Source organism: Sorghum bicolor, chromosome 6 (genome assembly GCF_000003195.3).
Source record: "Sorghum bicolor cultivar BTx623 chromosome 6, Sorghum_bicolor_NCBIv3, whole genome shotgun sequence".
NCBI classification, from domain to species: Eukaryota; Viridiplantae; Streptophyta; class Magnoliopsida; order Poales; family Poaceae; genus Sorghum; species Sorghum bicolor.
Window position 1 is genome coordinate 49433003 of NC_012875.2, and position 22481 is coordinate 49455483.

The 22481-nt window shown below is 47.8% G+C and overlaps 4 protein-coding genes across 6 annotated transcripts; 2 read left to right on the forward strand and 2 right to left on the reverse strand.

The window, feature by feature from the left end:
• Window positions 1-9294, forward strand: LOC8073703 (ankyrin-3). The gene is made up of 4 exons (XM_002446666.2): window positions 1-453; window positions 5463-5738; window positions 7170-7307; window positions 7394-9294. The coding sequence occupies exons 1-4, from the start codon at window positions 109-111 to the stop codon at window positions 8942-8944; spliced, it is 2310 nt and encodes a 769-aa protein (XP_002446711.1). The 5' UTR covers window positions 1-108; the 3' UTR covers window positions 8945-9294.
• On the reverse strand, window positions 9450-12385 carry LOC8073704 (ribosome-recycling factor). Its single transcript, XM_002448048.2, has 8 exons — window positions 11988-12385; window positions 11633-11773; window positions 11424-11539; window positions 11027-11118; window positions 10679-10700; window positions 10535-10603; window positions 9870-9938; window positions 9450-9794 (listed from the first exon to the last, which is right to left on the reverse strand). The coding sequence occupies exons 1-8, from the start codon at window positions 12172-12174 to the stop codon at window positions 9714-9716; spliced, it is 777 nt and encodes a 258-aa protein (XP_002448093.1). The 5' UTR covers window positions 12175-12385; the 3' UTR covers window positions 9450-9713.
• Window positions 13554-16748, forward strand: LOC8060180 (PTI1-like tyrosine-protein kinase 1). The gene is made up of 6 exons (XM_002446667.2): window positions 13554-14031; window positions 14414-14779; window positions 14880-15174; window positions 15274-15406; window positions 16142-16228; window positions 16367-16748. The coding sequence occupies exons 1-6, from the start codon at window positions 13569-13571 to the stop codon at window positions 16481-16483; spliced, it is 1461 nt and encodes a 486-aa protein (XP_002446712.2). The 5' UTR covers window positions 13554-13568; the 3' UTR covers window positions 16484-16748.
• Window positions 16811-22149, reverse strand: LOC8073705 (CMP-sialic acid transporter 4). Of its 3 annotated transcripts, XM_021463317.1 has the most exons (17): window positions 21821-22149; window positions 21544-21718; window positions 21184-21426; window positions 20717-20833; window positions 20418-20474; window positions 20041-20118; window positions 19702-19746; window positions 19484-19543; window positions 19063-19185; window positions 18883-18960; window positions 18663-18732; window positions 18139-18246; window positions 17889-18022; window positions 17741-17817; window positions 17477-17525; window positions 17324-17387; window positions 16811-17113 (listed from the first exon to the last, which is right to left on the reverse strand). In XM_021463317.1, exons 3-16 carry the CDS (start codon window positions 21352-21354, stop codon window positions 17337-17339), a joined length of 1218 nt encoding a protein of 405 aa, XP_021318992.1. In that variant the 5' UTR covers window positions 21355-21426; window positions 21544-21718; window positions 21821-22149; the 3' UTR covers window positions 16811-17113; window positions 17324-17336. The 3 variants fall into 3 exon arrangements, with proteins under 3 accessions (XP_021318992.1, XP_021318991.1, XP_002448094.1); XM_021463316.1 differs by lacking the exon at window positions 21544-21718 and having other exon boundaries at window positions 21184-21440; XM_002448049.2 differs by lacking the exon at window positions 21544-21718 and having other exon boundaries at window positions 21821-22148.

Sequence of the window (22481 nt, forward strand, 5' to 3'; positions counted from 1 at the left end):
CGGCCGTGCCGGCGCGCCTCGCCCTTTCAAGTTTGCCCATACACCAAGGGAGGAACACACACCGAGGAGGCCGCAGCAGGGCAGACCACACCCGCTCGCGTTTCGGGAATGGCAGTGCTGCTGCGCCCGGCGGCGATCGCCGGAGGTCGGCAGGTGTGGCCGGTGGCAGAGGACGATGAGGGGGCGCGCGAGGCGGAGGCGGCGTCGCAGCGGCTGGTGGAGGCGGTGGCGCGCGGCGACGCGAGGGAGGCCGGCGAGCTGCTCGCAGCGGGGCGCGCGGACGTGAACTACGCCGGGGTGGTGTGGCTCAGGGCGCGGCGCATCGCGGAAGCGGAACCCCAGGAGGGCGCCGCCGCCGAGGCGCGGGCCGTGCACGAGGAGATCCGCGCCGACGTCTCGCCGCTCTTCCTCGCCTCCGGCAACGGCGACGTCGCGCTCGTCCGCGCCTTGCTCGTGAGTGATCAATCCTGCTCCTGTTCCCCCCCGCATTCCCTCCCTGCTCTGTTTTCTCGCGTCGGAATTTACTGACTACCCGCATCACGATTCACGCTTGCTTGTTTTTGCGTTTTTGTTATGCTTTTGGGCCTTGCGTTTTGGGTCCTACGCGTTTAATCGTTCACAGAGTAATCCGACCCCAGATTTGGCATGCTACGCAAGTTGCATTTTCGAGCTGTTCGTGCGTAGCGTCGTAGCCTCTTCCCTGAAATTTTGGGGCGATTTTGGTGCCAATTTGTTTTCAAATTTGCCGACCACTGAAGAGCATGTGCTTCATTGCAGCGTTCTAGGCTAGCCTTTTGCCCCGTTATTCGGGCCTTGTTTAGTTCCAAAAAATTTTGCAAAACAGGTACTGTACCACTTTCGTTTGTATTTGACAAATATTGTCCAATCATGCACTAACTAGGCTCAAAAGATTCGTCTCGTCAATTTCGACCAAACTATGTAATAAATATTTATTTTCGTCTATATTTAATACTTCATGTACACATCTAAAGATTCGATGTGACGGAGAATATGAAAAGTTTTGCAAAATTTTTGGGAAGTAAACAAGGCCTCGGTCTTCCTTTTACCGGTTGGTGAAAAGCGATACGCACGGTATTTTCGAATGGTTTTAGCGGGCGCTGCCATTGTTTTATATATAAGTGCCACAAAATCCTACATCCTCGCCTCGTTTGCGCTTGCTAGAAAAAAGGCTGGTATGTTTATCCACACTGTTGATCCAAGTACGAGCCACCAACTCGGTTCGTTCTTTGCGCCAATCATAGCTCTACCTACTGTGTAAATGCACGCGCAAATCCCATTTTTGTAGTGACTACATCAATACAAGGTGGAACCAAGAGATTTTACCGGACCCACTTCGAATATTTTGGCCTTTGTATAGGCCGGAGTTATGAGTACGGGTTTGTTGTAGGCAGATAAATGCAAAGCAGAATACATGATACCTGTACTCTACTTCCCTCTCGATTGCTTGGTCCTTTGCATACTAGGACTTTTAGTTTCGAAAAAATTTCGGATTTCGATATCGTAGCATTTTTGTTTTTATTTGATAAATATTATCTAATCATGAATTAATTACATTTAAAAGATTCATCTCGTGATTTACAGGTAAATTGTGCAATTAGTTTTTATTTTCATCTATATCTAATGCTTCATGCATGTATTCTAAGATTTGATATGACGGTGAATCTTGAAAAGTTTTTAGTTTTTAGATGAAAACAAGGCCCTAGTATACTAGTGCTGGCAGTATATGCTACGTAGGATTCACTTTTTGTTGCCCTCTGAAGATAAGAGATGGATTATAGATCTTAGTTAATAGAAGGATTGCTCATTATGAGACACATCTTGCAAATGGCTGAGACCAAATTATGCGGTTCATTACTAGCCTAAAATCATTTGGAGCCTTTAATAACTTTGATTAATCAGTTCAGTTCCATTTGGAGCCCCTGCAATGCAATGGGACCAAGCTTTTGCTGCAGCTCTTTACTGGGTACGGACGGCCGTCCTCTTCCAAATCGGCAAATGGGGCATGCAGAGGAAGCGGAAGCTTCGCCGGAACACTCGAGATCCTTGGTGTCGTGTTGGCATTGGCCGTGGTGTCGACAGACCACAAAATAAGGCCAATTACTGACAAATTCTATATAAAAAAAATAAAATTTCTCGTCATTTCAAATTTTAAAATACATCTGTGAAACATTAAATATAGATTAAAAATAACTAATTATACTATTTATCTATAATTTATAAGACGAATCTGTTAAACTTAACTAGTCTATAATTAAATAATATTTAATAAATACAAACGAAAGCACTAAAGTGTCTATTTTTGCAAAAAGATTTATAAGTAAACAAGACCTAAGCTGCACTACTTGGTTTAAGAATCTGTTCGCCTGTTTATTTTTTTGATAGTATTTTTTTATAATAAATTAGCGAATATTATTTTCAACGGCTAAATATGTATGTACTGGTATGGTATTGTATCAGTCTGCCAACCAGGTGCCACTGTAGTAGCAGCCAGGTTAATTCTACTGTCAGTTAAAGGAAGGAGCAGTAACACGAACAGTGAACACGCGGGGTCCATCCGCAAGTAAAATTATCCCCGCCGTGGCCTACAGTTCCACCGTGTTGTCGCGTCAACGAACTGGGCACGCATGGAGATCCATAACTGTAAACTGCAGGCGCTGGAAAAATAAATCTTGGGGGCAGTAGTACTACTAGGCCCTAGTAGTAGGAGGGTTGGGAGACAGTGGTAGATGGGTTTGACCTGAGCCCGGCAGGAAGGCGAGCCCTGTTTTTGTTAACTCACCAACATAATCAGTAGGAGTAGAAAGCAAACCCGGCCAGTGTTTGTTAACTAATGCAACCAAGTACAACAGCTCAACACTTTGGTAGAGACCAATATATTCCCCTCGTGAGCGCGGTCGGGTGTGGGATCACCAGTCACGTGCCCCCCGCCCGGTCTCCGCTGTCCGCTCTCGGTCTAGCTCCAGCCTCCAGCCACGTTCCACGTCTCCTTCGTGTGCGTGTGCCGCGCCGATCTTGAGCTGGTACGGGATCCTATGGTACTTCGCCACCTGCGCCTCAGACCCTAATCAATCTTAGGTTTTAACCGCGTTTTACTAGAGGATTTACTAATGGTGAGGCCTAGAAAGTTTGGGACTCTCTGGGGCGGGCGAGTTGGGACCTCAGTCCTTTCGGCCGTGCCGTGTCGTGGCACGGGCGTCCGGCGCGCGGTCCGGCTTATCCGCCGGCCGGCGTCATGGGCGGCGCTCCTGGGGGGCGCCATTGATTGGGAGTGGATGCCGCTGCTGCCGCGGCATGCGCCCAGCATCTGCCACGTACTTTCGCTGCCGCGGCACGGCGACTGTGCCGTCGTCTCCCCTGATACCACTGTCGAAAGTCTAATGAATGCCTCTGCCGGTAGCAGGCGCTCGCCCATGGCCGGCCGTGCCCGGGCCCTTGTCCCGGAACGCGCTGAAGCATCTCCTTCGTTTTCTTTGGAGCTCTGGCTCGTCCGGCTAGCATGGCGTAAAGTGCAGCGCCGTGTGGCAGTCCATCCTTCCCCGTCCTCTTCGATCGGCCGGACAATCATGGCCTGAAACTCGCATGCTGCGTGCCCAGGTGGTGGGACGATAGTCTTCGTTACATGAAACCAGCCCTCTGAAACCGTTCGTCTGTCATCACGAATCACAACACTTGATCAGTTTACAGTCCAGTCCATGCGCCGTGTGGCCAGGATTACACCAACCCGTGCGTGTTCCCAGCCGGATCTCATCTCATCCATGTATGCCAGGAAGCTCACATGCATGACCTGCATCTGAAGCCAGATGCTGGTGCACCCTGCCGGCTGCCGCCCCCAATGCGTCCAAGCCGAACCAGCTGTGAGCTGTCTGTATTTCATCGCGCCATGAAATGAGGCCATCTCATCCATGACTCCATGTCCACCTCCCGGCCCCAGGCCAGGTAGTAAGGACCGGTCGACGATGCTTCTCCTCGGCTATCTCTGCTGTATTAAAGACGGCAGCGCATGTGTCACAGAAGCTCGGCCCAGCGCCGCGGCACCGCAGTTGCCAGTGCAATGTATTGGGCGCGTGGTACGGAGGGAAGCTCGTCCGTATCGTGCCGTGTCCTCTTCCCTGCCCTGTAGCCATCAGCCCCCTCATCTCTGCCACCGGCCGCGGCCAGCTGTATCCCCTGCTCGGCTGCTCCCCGTTCCTCCTGGGCTGCTCTGCCAGTAACGCACGCACGCACCTGGCGCCCATGCACAGCCGCGGGCACTCCCTCCTGCCTGCGGCCCCGCCCCAGCCACCCCAGTTCGTGTTTCAGGGCGTGGCCTCCGTGTACTGTGGCGCGCCCCAGCCGAATATTGACGATGGCACGAGGAGGACGCTGCCTGACGCCTGTGAAGAACATCACCCCAGTTCAACAGTGTGCGTGTTTTTTTAAAAAAATTCGGTGTTTACTGTGTGTTGCTCGTGCTAGATCTTGGTGAGATGTGAATTCCTGGCTGTTTACCCTGGAGCATCCATCCCTAGGACCTGCTTGTGATTTGATGTCTGATGGTTGGATCACGACACCGATGCAGCAACTCTTGTCGCCCGATTTTGCGAATCGTACGGCGTACGTTGCAAACCATCGTTTGCTTGTGTGGTGGCAATTCATTTGCTGTGCCAAAATGCACAAGGCAGATGTGACCTGCGAAGCCGACGGAGGGTACACGATGTTTTCCAGCAGTTGCAGCAATCCTGAAAGCTAGAGAACCAGGGGTACTACTACTGTGCACCGCGAGGCGGTGCCACCACCAGCCACGCATGAGGATTTCATGAGTAGCGATCGCCCTGCAGAATTTTGACCAGATTCCCTGCTTCCAGGAGGCGGCCCCCTCCTGTCTCTTGCGTAAATGAATTCCAGCCATGGAGCAACCACCACTGCTCCGGTTATTTCCAGTGACCTGACGCGGCCACTCCTTTGGTGGTCCGCACAGCACCGACCTGACCCAGTGACCGGACATAGTAGTAGTAACAGCGACATTTGTTACCCGGACAGCTGTTGTGCAGTGCAGGTCCCGATGCTCATTTTGTCACGCCCTGTTCGATACTACTATTGCTTCTTACAATGTACTACCACTAGATCTCGAGCCCTGAATTCGTGTATATTCAGTGTCTGTAGTAGGTCAAGGAGAGTAAAGAGAAGGAATACTACCACTAGTAAAAAAACCCAGAAATGTAGAACCAATCAGTTAGGTGAAATAAGCATAAGAGAAAAATGTAATGCGATCATTGATCTCAAATTGTTTCACGAGCCTCGGTAGCGGTTTTAAGGTCCTGTTCTTCAGCATTTTACAACGAGAATGCCACTGACATTGTGTTCCATTGGATTCTTGAACTTTTGCTCAAGAATACAACTCTGTCACAACTCACACGTTATCTGATGGTTCACTGTTCTCACTTGGCGTGACACTCGTGCAGGCAAAGGGAGCGGACGTGAACGGCAAGGTGTTCCGGGGCTACCCGACGACGGCTGCGGCACGGGAGGGGTGCGCAGAGGTGGCCGAGCTGCTTGTGCGTGCGGGTGCGTCGCAGCCGGCCTGCGAGGAGGCCGTCGTGGAGGCTGCGCTGCAGGGCCAGGCCGCGCTCGCGGCCATCTTCATGCGCTCGGACCTCGTCCGCCCCCGCGTTGCCGTCCACGCGCTCGTGTCCGCCGCGGCGCGCGGCTTCGTCGACGTCGTCGACACGCTCATCAAGGTACTGGACCTTCGGGTCTTCCTTACTTGGTACAAGTGCTCTACGTGGTTGCACTCGCGTCCAGTTTCAGAAACTATACAAAAAGAGCTAGGCCTTGTTTAGGCCTTGTTTAGTTCCAAAAAATTTTGCAAAACAGGTACTGTAGCACTTTCGTTTGTTTGTGACAAATATTGTCCAATCATGGATTAACTAGGCTCAAAAGATTCATCTCATCAATTCCGACCAAACTATGCAATTAGTTTTTATTTTTATCTATATTTAATACTCCATGCATGCGTCTAAAGATTCGATGTGACGGGCAATCTGAAAAATTTTGCAAAATTTTTTGGGAAGTAAACAAGGCCTTAGTTCACCCCAAAAAGCAAAAAGTTTTCAAGATTCTCCGTCACATCGAATCTTGCGGTACATGCATGAAGCATTAAATATAAATGAAAGCAAAAACTAATTATACAGTTTAGCTGTAAATCGCGAGACGAATCTTTTGATCCTAGTTAGTCCATAATTGAATAATATTTGTCACAAACAAATGAAAGTGCTACAGTACCGAAATCCGAAATCTTTTAAAAAAAAACAAGGCCCTAGTGTTAATATCGTATACTACTATACAACATTGTCGTATTCCACGTGCAAGGCCCAGTATGTGCATTGTTGGCCCAAGACGTTGGGTTGCCGTATGGGCTTTTGCATCACGAAACTGCGCAAGCTGAACGGTGAACAGAGCTGAGGCAGTCGTTTAGTCCCACCTCGTCAGCTGAGCTGCGCCGTGACCAATTTATAGCGGTGTGCGCTAGCCGTAGTGTTGTGTTCGTAGAAAGGAGAGACGGTTGGCATCTCCCCTGACAGGGACGGGAACAGTCTTCGGACTTTCCTCTAGCACATTGCGGTTAAGGCTACCCACTTCGGTGGATCTTACCCAATTTTTTTTTCCAGTTCTAATTAATTTTCTTTTGCTTATAGAAACCTACTTTACCAAAAAATGGTTTCTTTTGCTAGAAACTTACTTTATCAAAAAAAAATGTTAGAAAATTACTTTAGCAATCAGTATCATTTTATTAAAATACGTCAATGGAACTCAATTTTTCTTTTTTTGCTTACAAACTTTAGCAATCAATATCAGTTAGTTACAACAGGTGAATGAAACTTTAGCTCTCAGTTTGTTAGAAACTTACTTTAGCTTTTTTTTCTAAGAAACTTAGTTTAGCAATCATTACCAGTTTGTTACAATATTATGAAACTTTTTTTTCACTTACAAACCTTCTTTAGAAATCAATATCAGTTTGTTATAGTCTGTGAATGAAACTTTAGCTATCAGTATAATTTTTTACACTTATACTACCACTATCAGTTTGTTATAATGTGTAAATGGATTTCACGATCGCTGTTTCAAACAAGATCTCGAGCCCTGAATTCGTCTGCTTCCCTCAAACGCAGTGTGGAGCTGATCCAAACGCGACCGCTCGGGTGCTCCTGCGCTCGCTGAAGCCATCCCTGCATGCCAACGTCGACTGCACGGCGCTCTTTGCCGCAATCGTGAGCCGTCAAGTCGCTGTGGTCCGCCATCTACTTCAGGTGCGCATCATCTGTCAACAGCAGCCACAAAATACAACTCATATCCAGGAATGGGCGCTTGACACCATCTACCAACTCATGTTCAGGCCGGCGTGAAGAGGGACACGAAGGTGAGGCTGGGAGCATGGTCCTGGGACGCGTCCACCGGCGAGGAGCTGCGCGTCGGCGCCGGACTCGCCGAGCCTTACGACGCGGTATGGTGCGCCGTGGAGTACTACGAGTCCACGGGCTCCATCCTGCGCATGCTCCTCCGTAGCGGGTACACGTCGGCCACTGCACACCTCGGCCGCACGCTCCTCCACCACGCCATCCTCTGTGGCAGTGCCGGTGCCGTCCAGACCTTGCTGGCGTCCGGTGCAGACTCCGAAGCTCCCGTGAAGACGTCCAGGAGCAACAGGTCCAGGCCGGTTCACCTGGCCGTGCGCCTGGGCCAGCCGGAGATCCTGCGGATGCTGGTCGACAGGGGCTGCGACGTGAACGCGAGGGCGGACGCCGGCGACACCGCCGCCATCCTCTGTTCGCGCCACAAACGCGAGGACTGCCTCGGAGTTCTCGTGTCCGCCGGCGCAGACGTCGCGCTGTTAAACTCGGCTGGCGACTCCCCGTCCTCCGTGGCCTCCTCTGGGGGATGGAAGACCGGCTTCGAAAGGGCTGTCATTGGCGCAATTCGGTCCGGGACCATCCCACGCTCGAGCGATCGGAACGTGTTCTCGCCGCTGATGTTCGGCGCGCTGTGCGGCGACGCGACCGCGATGGAAGTGCTGCTCGCTCAGTCAGACGTGGACGTGGACGAGCAGGATCTGGACGGGTGCTCGCCCATAATGGCTGCTGCCAAGATGGGCAACGTCGAGGCCTTCCGTGCCCTCGTATTCGCCGGCGCCAACGTGAAGCTGAGCAACAAGCGCGGCGAGACGGCCATTGGGCTGGCGCAGCAGAGCAAGAAGAGGGACCTCTTCGAGCAGGTCATGCTCGAGTTCGCGCTGGAGAAGGGCATGCCTGGAGGCTTCTACGCGCTTCACTGCGCCTCCCGTCGCGGCGACACCGCGGCGGTGCGGCACCTCGCCAGCACGGGCGGCGACGTGAATATCCCCGACGGCGACGGCTACACCCCGCTGATGCTCGCGGCCAGGGAAGGCCACGCGGGCGTGTGTGAGCTTCTCATCTCCTACGGCGCTCGCTGCGACCTCCGCACGCCGCGCGGCGAGACGGCGCTCTCCCTGGCGCGGGCAGCGCTGGCCACGGCGGGGTTCAACAAGGCCGAGGACGTGATCATGGACGAGCTGGGCCGGCAGGCGGTCCTCCAGGGCGCGCACGTCAGGAAGCACACCAAGGGCGGGCGCGGGAGGCCTCATGGCAAGTCCCTGCGCATGGTCGCTGCGGCGGGCGTGCTCAGGTGGGGCGGGTCGAACCGGCGCAACGTGATCTGCCGGGAGGCCGAGGTCGGTGGCAGCTCGGCGTTCCAGAGGCACAGGCAGAGGAAGGGAGACGCGTATGAGCACGGGCTGTTCCGTGTGGTGACTGCGACAGGGAGGGAGGTGCACTTCGTGTGCCAGGGCGGCGAGGAGGCCGCGGAGCTGTGGGTGAGGGGCATCAGGGCCGTGACAAGGGCGGCGTTTGGCAAGAGAGGCAAGGAGTGAGTGACGCGTGGCTGCTCTCTCTCTCCGTTAGGCTCTGTAGGTTTGCAGCGAGCGCGTGCTTGTAAAGAGTTGTAGCGGGCGTAGAGCCGTAGCGTAGAGGGGCTGTGTGGTTTGGTGTGGTGTGCAGCTGCGCTGGTCTTCAGCTCGAAGGCTTTGGCTGCTGGGTTTGGCTTGCCATGATGGTTTTTGGTTCAGGGGCATGGGGTTGTGTTAGTGTGTATATAGCCTGGGTGTTGTCTCGGCTAAGTTACTTTAGCTAACTGGCTTGTAGTGCGTTTCTATCTGAACTATCAGTCTCCTTTGAGAAACTTCGCCAATTTGAGTTATTATATGAGTTCTAAGTTCTGACACGAAGCAAAAGAGAAAAACACTTCCCGGAGAAGCTCAAAAGACACTTCCTGGGGAAGTTCAAAAACAGCTAGGCCTTCGGCACCACTTGCAACTTATTGTGTTAAATAGAAACAGGAAATAAGAAACAACTTGTTTGAGTAGAAGCTGAGACTAATTAGTGCCAACCACGTATATCAAACTGAACTTAGTTTCTTCGTTCTGCAAGTTTTAATCAAAGCCTGTGCGATTGGAAATTACATCACCACCAGCTAACCTGTTCATGTCATCTCACTGTTCTGATCTGCTATCAGTATAGTTAGAATGGGGCAATAAAATTTATATCCTCCACTCAGCTGCCAAATCGCAGCTGCTCAACATTGTTGGAATGTAAACAAAACACAACTAGTAAATGAAACATAACTCATCGACACAGAACACTTCAGCTTCCGCTGATTTCCTTCTCCTTAGCCTTGCACATATCATCTGCTGACTTTATGAACTTCTTGGTCAATTCTTCAACCTGGCGGAAACATAACAGGTTAAATATTCATTGGCAGGCAACATACTTGCTTTTAGCACTGTTTCAGATACTCACCTCCTTCTCAATCCTCTTTACATCATCCTTGGGCATACTTGATGCAGATTTCTTTATTGTATCAAGTGCCTGGACAAACATGGCAAAGTTTACTATGCAATGCCAATTACAGCATAGAGCATTGGAGTTGATGGAAACGGAAATCCACCAGTACTCGAAAGTACTAGGCTCCAAGCAACTTTAGTTTAGTGGAAGAGTTTGAACATAATAATTTTAGCTTGGAGAGCCATGTACTAGGCCGAGTGAGATGGCAAAAATACTTAAGCACACCAGTGAACATTACCCACAATAGGAAGACTCATCACTAAACATATCAACAATGCTTCTACATAAACCAATTTATTAGTCTTCACTTCTGATAATGAAATGGAAGCTCAACCACAAATTAGTTTTCTTACTCATAATATAACTAAATAACCAGAGAACAACTTGTCAAACTTGCTGCAAGTGTACCCTGCACCCAATGCATAATAAATTCTAGAACAGACATACTCAAGCATCACATACTCGCCAAACATATTTCTCCTAAATTCCAAGTGTCAAACTAATGTTTAGTTTAAAACCTGTCAACTTAAACTAGCAATAAAGCATATGATTGTCCACATAACTACTGCCATCACCCGAATAGATTAATCAAAAGAAGAAAAAGAGCAAGCCTTTGTTACCTTTTGGCGTGCTCTTCTAATACTTTGTTTAAAATCCTCTGCTGATTTAGTAACAACCTTGCACAGTGCCTATACTCAGGCAGCGAATAAAATATGTTAGCTGTTTCCATACAAATGAATTAGTACTAAGTCAGCAAATCTTACCTGTATATTCTCCTTCGTCAACCTAGGCATGCATAATAAAACAAAATTAGCAGAAGGAAGCAAATTTAAGAGTGTAGTTACTGGCTTATGTAAGCTAAGTTATTCCGGCTGCCTCTCCATAAATATTAAATGGAATGAATCTCAAGTTTGTAGACCATGCAATTAACTCTTTTTGAATCAGTAATACTATTAGCCATTAAGTAAAAAAATCGTACTTTCAAGCTAGTGCCTGAAAATTTAATGTCTATAAAGTAGAAACCACTGCTAAAGGTAAACATAACAACACATACATACCAACTATTGAATTACCAATAAACAATAACCATCAAATTCAAAGGAAACACTTACGGAGGGATAGCTGCAATAATCCTATTCCCATCAGGTGTTGGATTAATGCCCAATGGTGATGAGATAATAGCATGCTCAATAGACTTCATGGACTGTAGAGCAACAGATTAGAAATGAGTTTTGAAGGGAGCCTAAAAGCAGAAGGCCAAGTACAATTAATACAGCTATGCTATTTAAGTCCAAGGCTGTGGTAACAAACACATTAACATGACATTTGGTGTTTAGGCCTATAACAGAAACTTGTGATGAAAACAACACCGAACATATCTTCTGTGTATCATGTATTAGATTTTCAGGAAATTTGACTTGATCCTCCTGGAAACAAAAACTGCATCTAACTGGCAACATAATCTACCGGCTGCAGCTAGTAAAATTTAAGGAAAAAGATGCTTCTTACAGTAGGATCATAAGGCATCACTGATAGGGTATGTGCATCCAGGACAGAAACAACGGCAATGCGATTCAGTGCAACTTTAACACCTGCATTCTCCACCATGATATGGTCAAGCATGCCTGCAGAACAGATGTATTTTTATCATTAGCCGGAGAAACTGCACTGATCAAAAAAAGGAAAATAAGAATATTATGGCAAAGGCAAAGGCTTACCAGGAGTAGCTCTTCCAGTCCGTAGTTTGCTCAGCTCTCGTGACAGTGCGATCACTGCAGCATCCATTTGTGCAGTGGCAGCTGATTTGACAGTCGGCCCAATGTCAGGAACAGCTTGAACAGTGTCACCTCGATCATCCTCTACACAGCCACAAACAAAGAAAATGTGATTGGTCCATCAAAGGCATGCTTCCATAACCATCCTTCTTTTCACATCGACAGTCGTAAGACCCTGATGTATCCATTTACTTGTATCAAATCAGGGACCTAATAAGTACCAGTAACACACAACAGGAACTGAGCTTCCATTTCACAACATCTAACTATCCAAAGGACGGGCGGGTGCGCAACTTACTCGATTTCTTCCCCTTCGCGAAGCCTCTTCGGTTCTCGAAGACGAAGAGCCTCGATGGAGCGAATTCCCCGGCGCCCGCAAGGGATCCCCCGGCTGGGAGGCGGCGCACGGTGGTGGAAGCGGAGGCCGCCGCGGCGCGGAAGGAGCGGGCGGCGAGGGCCGCGCCACGGCGAAGGAGGAGGGCCATAAGGGCAGGGGTTGGGGGTTCCTCTGAGGTTGGTCTATAGAAGTAGAAGGCTCAGGTGGTCAGGTTTCCTATCAGCTACGCCGGCTAGCGGCAACGACGGCGGCGGCGGCGGCGGCGGCGAGGGGAAACAGAACAAAGAGGGGGGTTTGCAAACTTGTCCCGTTTTCCGTGGGTTTTTTTACCCGTTTGCGGCCGAACCGAGAGGGGACGCTTTGTTGTTTGTATAAGCTAAAGGGTTCCATTTATTTGGCCTTTTGATTTCTTTTATTACAAGCACGGTTTTGGTGCCTATGGTTTATATTTTGGCATAGAGTGACTGATATTTTTTTAAAAACGTTTAAATTTCGCTTTTATTTATATAACTAAAACATTTTTGCTATGATGTCGGAAAAAAACAAAGGCGGAGTTCCGGACTTTCATGGACTTCTAAGGGACGATGACTCCAAATCAAAGCGATGTTAAACAAATTCTGCAACGACGTCGTCAAACTATTTGATTTTTTTCCTCTAATAAAATAAATCCATGCATCGCACGAAAAATCATGTGCCAGCGCGGAGTTGTTGCGCAGAGTTTTCGATCACCGTCGAGCGTCTACAACCAAAGGACCGCTGAGTTTTGAGAAGACCATGCTTGAATTTGCCGTCCGTGCTCATTTCAGAGAATTGGAGTTTTTCTTTTTTTTTTCTTTACAGTATCTTTTTTTGGAGGTAATAATTTGCAGGCTGATCCCGTAACTGCACGCCGCCGCCAGCCAATGTTGAGAAACACACTGCTCACCAACGGAACAGGGAAAGAAAACGCGCAAATGTGTCTTGGAAGCTACTGTCCAGAGCGGCCGCAACGATGCCAACGAAATGTAGCCGATCCGGCATCGGCACGGCACGGCACGAACTCCAGCCTCATTCATATCGGAGAACTCGATCACAGGCCGCGACGACGGCGACCTCTCTGCTATGCCATGACCGCCAACCGCAGTCACCGTCGCGCACACAACGCGCCGCGCTGGCCCGGGCCGTGCGCCCAGCGCCCCTGTGCCAGAGCAAACCGCCCGGCCGAGACCTCCGCGCACCCCGTGCCGTACGTGACATGCCGTCGTGCCGCGATGACCAAGGCGCGTTCCGTGGCACGGTCTCGGCGACACGTTAGCCATGTCGTCGCTGCGCTCATCAGCCACGCTCTGTAGTACTACCAGTACGTACGTATACGCTGCAGCGCGCAGGGTAGGATGAGATGAGACGAGCAAACGACGTGAGGCGTGGGGCGTCGTGGGTGCAGCGGTGCGCGCGGACTGGGCCTGCGGACTCGGTCCAAACACGCGTCAGTCCGTCCGGAGGCCCGGAGGCCGGAGCTGCTACCCGTCGCTGGGCCCCGCGACCGAGAAAATTCGCGCAGAGATGTCACGGCCGTGCTTCACATCGCGCTGGCCCGCCCGTTTCCTGGTCTCGTCTCGGAACTTTGTCTACTTCGCTACCTCTGAGCTGCGGCTCTCTGTGTCCACAGGACGGGACGGGCGGCTTGAGAAAAACCTTGAGCGAAACCATCAGCGGATTCCGTGCGAGATACATAAGCCGACAGCCACCGGTCGTTGCGTCCTGCTCACAAGTCACAACGCTCATCTCTGCAACCACGGACCGAGCAGTCCCGGCTCCGGGCGGCTCAGCGATAAGAGAGCAGGAGCGGCGGCGACAGCTGTGACCGCGTGCGAGCGTGCTGCGTGCTGCGTGCGCCGGCGATCGATGGGGTGGTGGGAGAGCATGTTCGGCGACGGCGGGGACGGCGGCAACGTCGGCTGCTTCCGGAGGATCGGCAGGAAGCATGCCAGGAACTCGTACGCTTTCCCGGCGGATCCTGGGAGCGGTACGTTTTCTGGTCTCGTTTTCGCTCCGTTTTGCTTTTGGGGGCCGTGTCTGTCCAGTACAGGTTTCGATTCAGGAACCTTTTTTTTGTCATTCTTCTGTTCTTGTTTGCTCTGATAGTCTGGCCCCTTGGGTTTTAATAGGATTATTATCCCCATGCTTTGCAGTCAGCAGAAAAAAAAAAGCAGCGTTGTTTTCCTTTTGTGTGAGTGTGTTCCTTGCTCTGCTACGAAAATTCTGAAACCTGGCAGCACGACGAACCCTTGGAACGAACATCAGCGGCAAACGCTTTGATAATCCAAGCACTCTGCAGTTTGCTACCTCCATGGTGGCCTCACACCAGAAAGTTTCTGACGCGCGGAAAACTTTGTGCTTCGCTTCAGAGAAACGGAGAGGACGATCGGGCGGCCCCGTGGCGGAGGAGGTGATCACGGTGGAGGTGCCGGAGGTGCCGCTGCGCGAGCTGAACGAGATCACCGCGTCCTTCTCCGGCGAGAAGCTGATCGGGCAGGGGTCCTACGCCAAGGTTTACCAGGCGACGCTGCGGAGCGGCAGGCTCGCCGTCGTGAAGCGGCTCGAGAAGCCCTCCAAGCACGCGTCCAACGTCGTCTTCCTCAGGCAGCTCGGGGTGGCGTCGAGGCTGAGCCACGACAACTTCGTCCGCCTGCTCGGCTACACCATCAGCGGCGACCTCCGCGTGCTCGTCTACGAGTTCGCCACCATGGGCACCCTCCACGACGTCCTTCACGGTGGGTACAGTACAGAGAAAGCATCTACCTATCTCCCTGCTGATGTGAAACATCTATTTACGCCCAGCAGCCATGACCGATAACCAACCGAACCACGCAGGGGACAGGGAGGTGCTGGGGCTGCCGCCGCCGGAGCAGGGCAGCGTCGGCAGGCCGGTGCTGAGCTGGATCCACCGCGTGCACATCGCGCTGGACGCGGCGAGGGGCCTGGAGTACCTGCACGAGATGGTGCAGCCGGCGGTGACGCACAAGGACGTGCGCTCCACCAACGTGCTGCTGTTCGAGGGCTTCAGGGCCAAGATCGCCGACTACAACATGTTCAGCCAGGCCGCGGACATGGCCAGGCTCAACCGCTCCACGCACACGCTCGGCTCCTTCGGCTACCAGGCGCCCGAGTACGTGCCTGCCTGCCTGTGTGTGTGGGGCTGCTGCTGCTGCTGCTGATGATGATGATGACTTCTAACGGATTCATGGTTTGGGGGTTGTTAATTCAGGTACGCCATGACGGGACAGATGACGGACAAGAGCGACGTGTACAGCTTCGGCATCGTGCTCCTGGAGCTCCTGACGGGTAGGAAGCCGTTGGACCGGACGCTGCCGCAGGGCCAGCGAAGCCTGGTGAACTGGGTAAGAATTAGCAAAGTCGCGCCCGTCTATACAGTAGCAAATTAAGGGTCAGAATTTGTTAGTAGTAAGTACTTGTAGGTCACCCACCCCTGGGCCCTGACCCTGAGACCATTATCAGTTACGGGTTTCTGAAGGTAACCCCAAAATGCTAGACCACATCAATCAAATCAAACGATGAAAAGAAACGCGAAACCAAATTGGAATAATTGCAAGCAGTTAGTCTTTCCTAAATCCTAATTATCAACCATTCTCTCCGCATTCTCTTACCTAACGAGTTGAGAATCGAAAGAGGTACTTTTCTAGACACAAAGTGGAAGATTTAGGTGACTTGATCAAAATGTGTTTTGTTTGTTCAGCTTCAAGTAAGACCTGAAAGGAAGTTCTAGCCCCCAGATTTAAAAATTGATGGAGCTTCCCCTCCAAGTGCTATAAGCAATAATACTGTAAATCAAGGCAGTTAAGCAGGCAGTAGCTATTCGAAACATAGTGGAGTACTTCGCATGATCTAGTTCAACACGAGAACAGCAGTCGGAGCAGAAATGCAGAATCTTGTCCTCGAAAAACGATGCTGCTACACATAATACTCCTCTGTTACGTATCTATTATTAATAATAGACACCGAATCGCAAAAAGATGCTGCTACACATAATACTCTTCTGTTACGTATCTATTATTAATAATAGACACCAAATCGCAAAAATGTCTGACGATTTCCTGATCATGTTGGTGCATCAGGCAACTCCGATGCTGACGGAAGATAGGGTTCAGGAATGCATCGATCCAAAGCTTGGTGATCAGTATCCTCCTGCCGGAGCTCTCAAGGTCTCACTCTCGATCCATATAATATAATATAATATAACTTTTACACACGAAAACTTCTCTTCTGCCAGTAGTAGGGCTCGCGAGCCCTTGGCATGGCGCCAGAAACTAACCATGTCGACCTGGTTGTCACCTACACAGCTCGGGCGAATCGCGGTGCAGTGTCTGCAGTACGATCCCGCCTTCCGGCCGTCGATGGGCACCGTCGCCCGCGTGATCAACTACGCCGTCTTGCGAGACCAGCAGGGCGTCGTCTGATCTGATGCATGCCAAGTTTTGCCACTGTAGCTGTGAATATCATGCATGCCTTGCTGTGCTATGTTATGTAAGCTGGCCATGTGCCCATGTTTAAGCAGCGGTTATTATATTATATCTGTAGGCAGTCTATGGATACTATGCAAGCTTGGAAGCAGCACAGAACGCTTGCGGTTACGGCCATGCATGAAATTGGGCTAGTTTGTAATAACAATATTTTTTTTTCTGAGAATAATTTATGAAGAGGTACAGAGAAAAAAAACAAAAAGGTAAATTGCACAAGGACAGAACTGGTCAGTAAATCAGCTAAGGTTTTCTCGACATGCAAGAGAAGATCTGAACTGTCTTACCTTCCGCAGATTGACTTTTGTTTAAAATCGCAACAAAAGTTGTACACTATCATTTTGCCCCGAAAAGGAGGGGGAAAGAATTGTGGTACATAATAAGCAATTAATACATTAGCTGTGTAGAAGGCCCTACTGCCATATATTGGCCCCAAATGTGGGGGTATAAAACAACAAAACAGAGGAACAAGGTGGCCTGAATTCTGCATGTATAGATATTCTTTTGCTTATACAGTTGACAAAGAGCATTTGTTCTACTCTCGGCAAAAATAATTTCTTCTATACCTACCTGCAGAACCAAATAAAACTGACTTCATTAAAAATCCTTATGAATGAGATGTTCCATGTAATTAAAGTGCAGTGCTAAAAGGATTTTGAACATGTTGAACTGTTGTACAGTTATACCAGCAAAGTAGGTTTATATTTTTCAGTGCCAACAAATTATCATTTACATACAGGCCACCAATGTCTCCCGTACAAAAAAAAGCATGAAATGTACCTTGAATGTAATCTCAAATTGGCAGCAGTGGTTTTCTCTCATCAGTTGCGTTAAGATGCCTTGCCTGAAACCAGTGCCAGCATAGACATTAGAGATCACCTCACAAAAAGATGTCAATTCTTGATTTATTCAGTCAAAAAATGAGTCACTTACATCATCAGTGGCACCGGCAGTCATATTTACAAAAGAAGACTCAGAGGACCTGTGAAACAGAAATCATGTTATTAGGCTACATGTTGGGCAACATTTAGCGGATATCAACAATGCATGCTAATATTTTAGTTTTTTTTAACCAGGCTAATATTTTAGTTATTATGCTGTGCTCCTTTACCATATCGAATTTATTTGGTAGCATCTGAAATAGCCATGAGGACCAGTGAATCGTGTATGAATTAATATTCTTCTCAGCCTCTTTACCTATGATTTTGTGAATCTCCCAGCTCAACTGTTCCAGCTGGCTTTTCATCCTTGACTTTTGCTAGTGGAGAGAAAAACTGAACAGAAATAGCATTCATATAAGTTTAGTCGAGGGAAAACAATCTAAAGAACAGAAAGAAACAGTTACCTGGTGCATTGAAATAAATACTATTGAGATGCCTAAGAGAAAGTTAACGGTCAAGGGTTGCCCCAAAAATGCAGCTGAAGCTAGACCAGTGAAAATTGTGGCAACAGTAGATGAGTACTTCTTCAAAATAGTGTCTGCAGTATTATTCCAGACAATCATTCAGAACTATGAGGTAAGAGGACATAATGGACCAAAAAGACAGACAAACTAGCATCATAAAAGTGAGATTTGTGGGCATATCTTCTGTTACCTGCATACTTGAAGAAGAAAGAGGAGAGAATGCCTTGAGCAGCATTGTTACAAATGAGAAACAGTGTTGCCCTCGAATGCCCTCGAAAGATATCAAAACTCTCTGGGCCTGTAAACGAACAGGACATAGTACATCATACTTCATACATCATACTGCAATAAACAACAGTCACAACCCACAAACCAAACATAAACACATGATTCTCAGCTCTGGGTTTGCATATCATTCCAGCATTTTTGCATTACAAATTGACACTACACAACAAACTCATCAATACATAAAACTCTAAGAAAGACACCCTGTTATAACCTCCAAAAGCACCGGTTCACCACTAATAACCAGCCTGGGCACTGCTGCTTACTATAGGGAGGAACCTATTTTACCATTGGCTGCCCATATAGTCTATGAAATAACATTGGTAATGTGCCTAAGGAAATTGTGGCACCAGTGCCCATATTTTACCGCTGCTTAATGCCTTACTTATCAGTAGAAAAAGAAATATCTTTTCACATAAGATACTGTACCTTGAAATATGACAGTCCCTAAGATGCCAAGGAAGTTGAAAATTGCACCATAACCATATAAGAACAAATTCTGCAAATTACGTAAATGCTTAGTGGAATAAAGAGAAAGCATGGCCAAGAAATTGAGGAAACAACATGGTAGAGAAATGGTATTTAATTTCCATATCACATAAAGGTAAAAATTAGGAAAGGCAGCTGATTTTTTTAAAAGAGAAATCACCTGAAGGTATATGCTTGTATCAAACTGGCTTTTTAGAGCGTACTCATTGTAGACAGAGGCAAATGATGGGACAGAAACCTAAAAATTTACAGGAATGTGTATACATGACGTTCTGCATCCACCAATTGTTCAGATATATGGAGATAAATAAAAAGATGAAACCAATCTATACAAACTTACAAAAATTAGCGTATATGCGTATGCAATAGCGGTGACTGGAAGGCCAAAAGCATTGGTTCCCTCAGGTATAGAGCGTAGTTGATTGACGCTGATACCAATAAGCAATAGTGCAAGGGCTTCCCACTGATATCATACGATAAAACAGGGAGGATTAGACATTGCCAAGATAACTTTTCTTTATTAAAATAGTACAGAGGCCATGAAAAAACTGAAGAAAAATGGATCCACTATACTAGTCATAAGTGTTTTACTCAAAAAAAAGTCATAAGTGTTCCACTTAAAACACATAAATGAGACAATGTTTTTGGTTGTGTACAATCAGCCAAACTAAGATCATGATGTTACCATCAAGCTATCAATGGAATATGTTTCCTCACTCAAAGAAAATGCAATGATAATCCAATGATGACATCAGTCTTACCTGAATTATAGAGAATTTTCTTCTCATAATAACTTTTAGGAGAACAGCAATTACCAGCACCTGGATTGGACGTCAAAGAGTAGCAATATTAGCAACCTTGTTTTTTTCATGCAAAGGAATTAGATGTGTGCATTCACTAAGAGTACACACAGATGCACATGTACTCACACATGGTACAAGAACAAAACATGTGAAGATGGAAGTACACTAGCAGGTACCTTCAGGTTGCTTAGCATCTTCACAGTTGAGGGGTTGAAGTATAACTGTATTGGAAGTAAAAAGAACATCATACAGCAAGACCAAAAGCTAGTGAAGACAAATACCACATGAATGTCCAATACATAACAGGATATGTTAGACTTGATAAAATAAAACAAATGAACCTTGAAAAGTAGTTGATTAAAATGTTTCATTCATCTGTTAACATGCCTTTATCTTTATCCTTTATTAACAGGGATTAAAAGTGCATAAATGTATATCGTGCAAAAGTGTTTGCACCATGAAATATAGGGGTACATACAAGTGAATGTTATCTCAGCCAGTTCAGTGAACTTTACCTGCATGATAAACTTTAGGTAGTTGTTGATGGCATATAGGAGAGCCGGAACAGCTAAGAGTACATTATTACGAGCTGCCTACACAAGAAAACATGCAAGAACCAAATGATCAGGTGTCATGGCTCAAAAATGGGGAAAAATAAATATAAAGCACAGTTTCCATAGATAAAAAATACATTTATATAATACAGGAAAGATGAAGCAAGGCATTAGGACACAAAGATTTAACCAAAAAATGAGCAGTGGTTCTCTAGAGGAAATGCACATGAATGGAAAAAGAAAAAAAAACGCCATACTTGTCTAAGATGAGAACAGGAAGTCATGTATCATATATGAGCACAGGTACATGTGTTGTCTTTGAGACAAGATAAAATCACCTGTACAAAGGTAGAAAGTGACAGAAGCGGCTTCTCCCCCACCTTTTGTTTTCTAGACTGCAAAATAGAATAAATACTAATAAAGTTAGGGGAAACACTTCCCACACGATGAGAGCTACATGAAAGTCTTCAAAATTAATCAGATGTGCCACTGGTCTACTGAAAATAATTTCTTACAATACTTTCCCAGCTTCCCAAACCGTAAGTTAAAAAGATTGATATATTTCACAGCACGGTTGTACACACCCAACATGAAAAAAAAAAACTCTTGAGGAAAGCACGAATGAACACAAACTAACCTCGATTACTAGCATTACAATGGCAAAAATAACTTTTGCAACCTCTGTCAAAAAGTTAACGCTGATAGGACTGAACTGAAACTTCCCATCAACCTTCGACATGAAGACCAGGATAGGCTGCAAAACAAAGTTAACTGTTAGCATTTAGCAAAGTTGTGACAATGCATATATTACAATGTGGTGCACAATTAACTAGATTAAATATGCATGGGGTGCTAGAGGATTACTATTTACTTTCAAAACAACCTTACTCAGATATACTAATAAATTTCCAGCACAGCCAAACAAGTAGAATTATTTATACTCATTCCCTGTTTTAGGTTTACATACATGGGATTTCCTATATTCAAACAAGCATACCATATGGGTATGAACTGCAATGCATGGCGTTATTGCTAGGATTAATCCTGTCCAACAGTTTCATTGATTGGGCACTAATTCATAAATAACTAGAGAGAATGAACCACCTGGAGGCCAACCAAGATGCAGTCCCCAGACACGAGAAGGACATTAAGTGCACGGTACTTGGATGATATCTTGCTGCGGTGCTTGTCATAGGCCCTCGACACACTCCTGGGGCTCGGAACTGCCACCTTGGAGTGACAAACGCTGCATTCCAGCACGCCATTCCTTTGCATCTCCTCCAACCGACCAGGATCAGCAGCTAGCCCAGACTATAAGTGTGAGCTCTGAATAGTCCCCGCCAATACCTGTAGCCAAAACACTATAGCAAACTGAGTAATAGCTAGCAGTTCCCTCTAAATTTCACAGCATTTTGTCTAGTTCATTCATCAAAACGCACGAATTTCATCAAAACGTATCATTACCCTGAACGCCGAAAACGCGAACGGCAATATAAGCAGCTGTCAGCACTCAGCAACTAGCTACCCACACCAGAACCAGATCAACAAAAACCAACAGCGCCAGTGAATCAGCATAAATGGACTAAAAACCGCGGACACAGCTAGTTCACGATCATACGCCGCCTCCGCGTCCTATTAACTGATTCTCGCCCAATCAGCAGCCACGAAAAATAACTCCGAAAATCGCAGAAACAATCAAAGCAACGAAGAGATCTGAGAGCGCGCTGGCGCAAGGCTGTACCACAGACTCCCTGGAAGATGCGGAAACTTGGTAGCGAGATCTCGCGGATAAGTGGATCTAGCCTCGCGCCCTCGCCTTCCTAGTGACCGGCTCACCGCGTGTGCGCGCGCGCGGCGAATCCCGCTCGGCCGGTCCGGTGCAGGCTCCGCTGCCGGCACGCTTCCACTCGCGCGCCGCGTGTGCTGAGCGGCGAGGAAAGCCGCCGCGGAGATCTCGTGTGAAGGCGGGAGGAGGTGGGGGTCGCGAGCGCGGTGGCGGTGGCGCGGGAGGGGGAGGTGTGCGTGGCCGTGGGAGAGGAGGAGCGGAAGGAGGCGGGTGCTTCTCTCGCGTTTATTTATGTTTTCCTCGTGGTCTGGCCGCTTTTGAGCTCGAGTAAAATGCTTGGAAGTCCCTGCGCTTTACACGTTTATTATGCAGCTTTTCCACTTCTCCGGAGTTCTTGGCTAAAGAAAATTTTTGTACTCTTTCTTGAGATGTCTGTTAGTACTTGTAGGGTCTGTTTGATTCTTCTTGCTAAATTTTAGCTAGCTAAAATTATTTTAGCTATTTTTAGATGACTAATGAAACTAAACTATTTTAACTTTTTTTAGTCAATGTATTTAAAACTTTAGCTATTAAAATGACTAAAGTTTAGCTAATAGTAAGGCCAAATAGGGCCGTA

Coding starts and splice junctions, on each gene's coding strand:
- LOC8073703 (XM_002446666.2), top strand. CDS start 109: ATGGCAGTGCTGCTGCGCCCGGCGGCGATCGCCGGAGGTCGGCAGGTG. Junction 454..5,462: donor CGCTCGTCCGCGCCTTGCTC/GTGAGTGATCAA, acceptor ACACTCGTGCAG/GCAAAGGGAGCGGACGTGAA. Junction 5,739..7,169: donor TCGTCGACACGCTCATCAAG/GTACTGGACCTT, acceptor CCTCAAACGCAG/TGTGGAGCTGATCCAAACGC.
- LOC8073704 (XM_002448048.2), bottom strand. CDS start 12,174: ATGGCCCTCCTCCTTCGCCGTGGCGCGGCCCTCGCCGCCCGCTCCTTC. Junction 11,540..11,632: donor GACTGGAAGAGCTACTCCTG/GTAAGCCTTTGC, acceptor TCTGTTCTGCAG/GCATGCTTGACCATATCATG. Junction 11,119..11,423: donor TGATGCCTTATGATCCTACT/GTAAGAAGCATC, acceptor GTTGCTCTACAG/TCCATGAAGTCTATTGAGCA.
- LOC8060180 (XM_002446667.2), top strand. CDS start 13,569: ATGTCACGGCCGTGCTTCACATCGCGCTGGCCCGCCCGTTTCCTGGTC. Junction 15,175..15,273: donor TTCGGCTACCAGGCGCCCGA/GTACGTGCCTGC, acceptor TTGTTAATTCAG/GTACGCCATGACGGGACAGA. Junction 16,229..16,366: donor CTCCTGCCGGAGCTCTCAAG/GTCTCACTCTCG, acceptor TCACCTACACAG/CTCGGGCGAATCGCGGTGCA.
- LOC8073705 (XM_021463316.1), bottom strand. CDS start 21,354: ATGCAAAGGAATGGCGTGCTGGAATGCAGCGTTTGTCACTCCAAGGTG. Junction 20,475..20,716: donor TTGTAATGCTAGTAATCGAG/GTTAGTTTGTGT, acceptor TCTATTTTGCAG/TCTAGAAAACAAAAGGTGGG. Junction 18,023..18,138: donor TTTCTTCTTCAAGTATGCAG/GTAACAGAAGAT, acceptor ATAATACTGCAG/ACACTATTTTGAAGAAGTAC.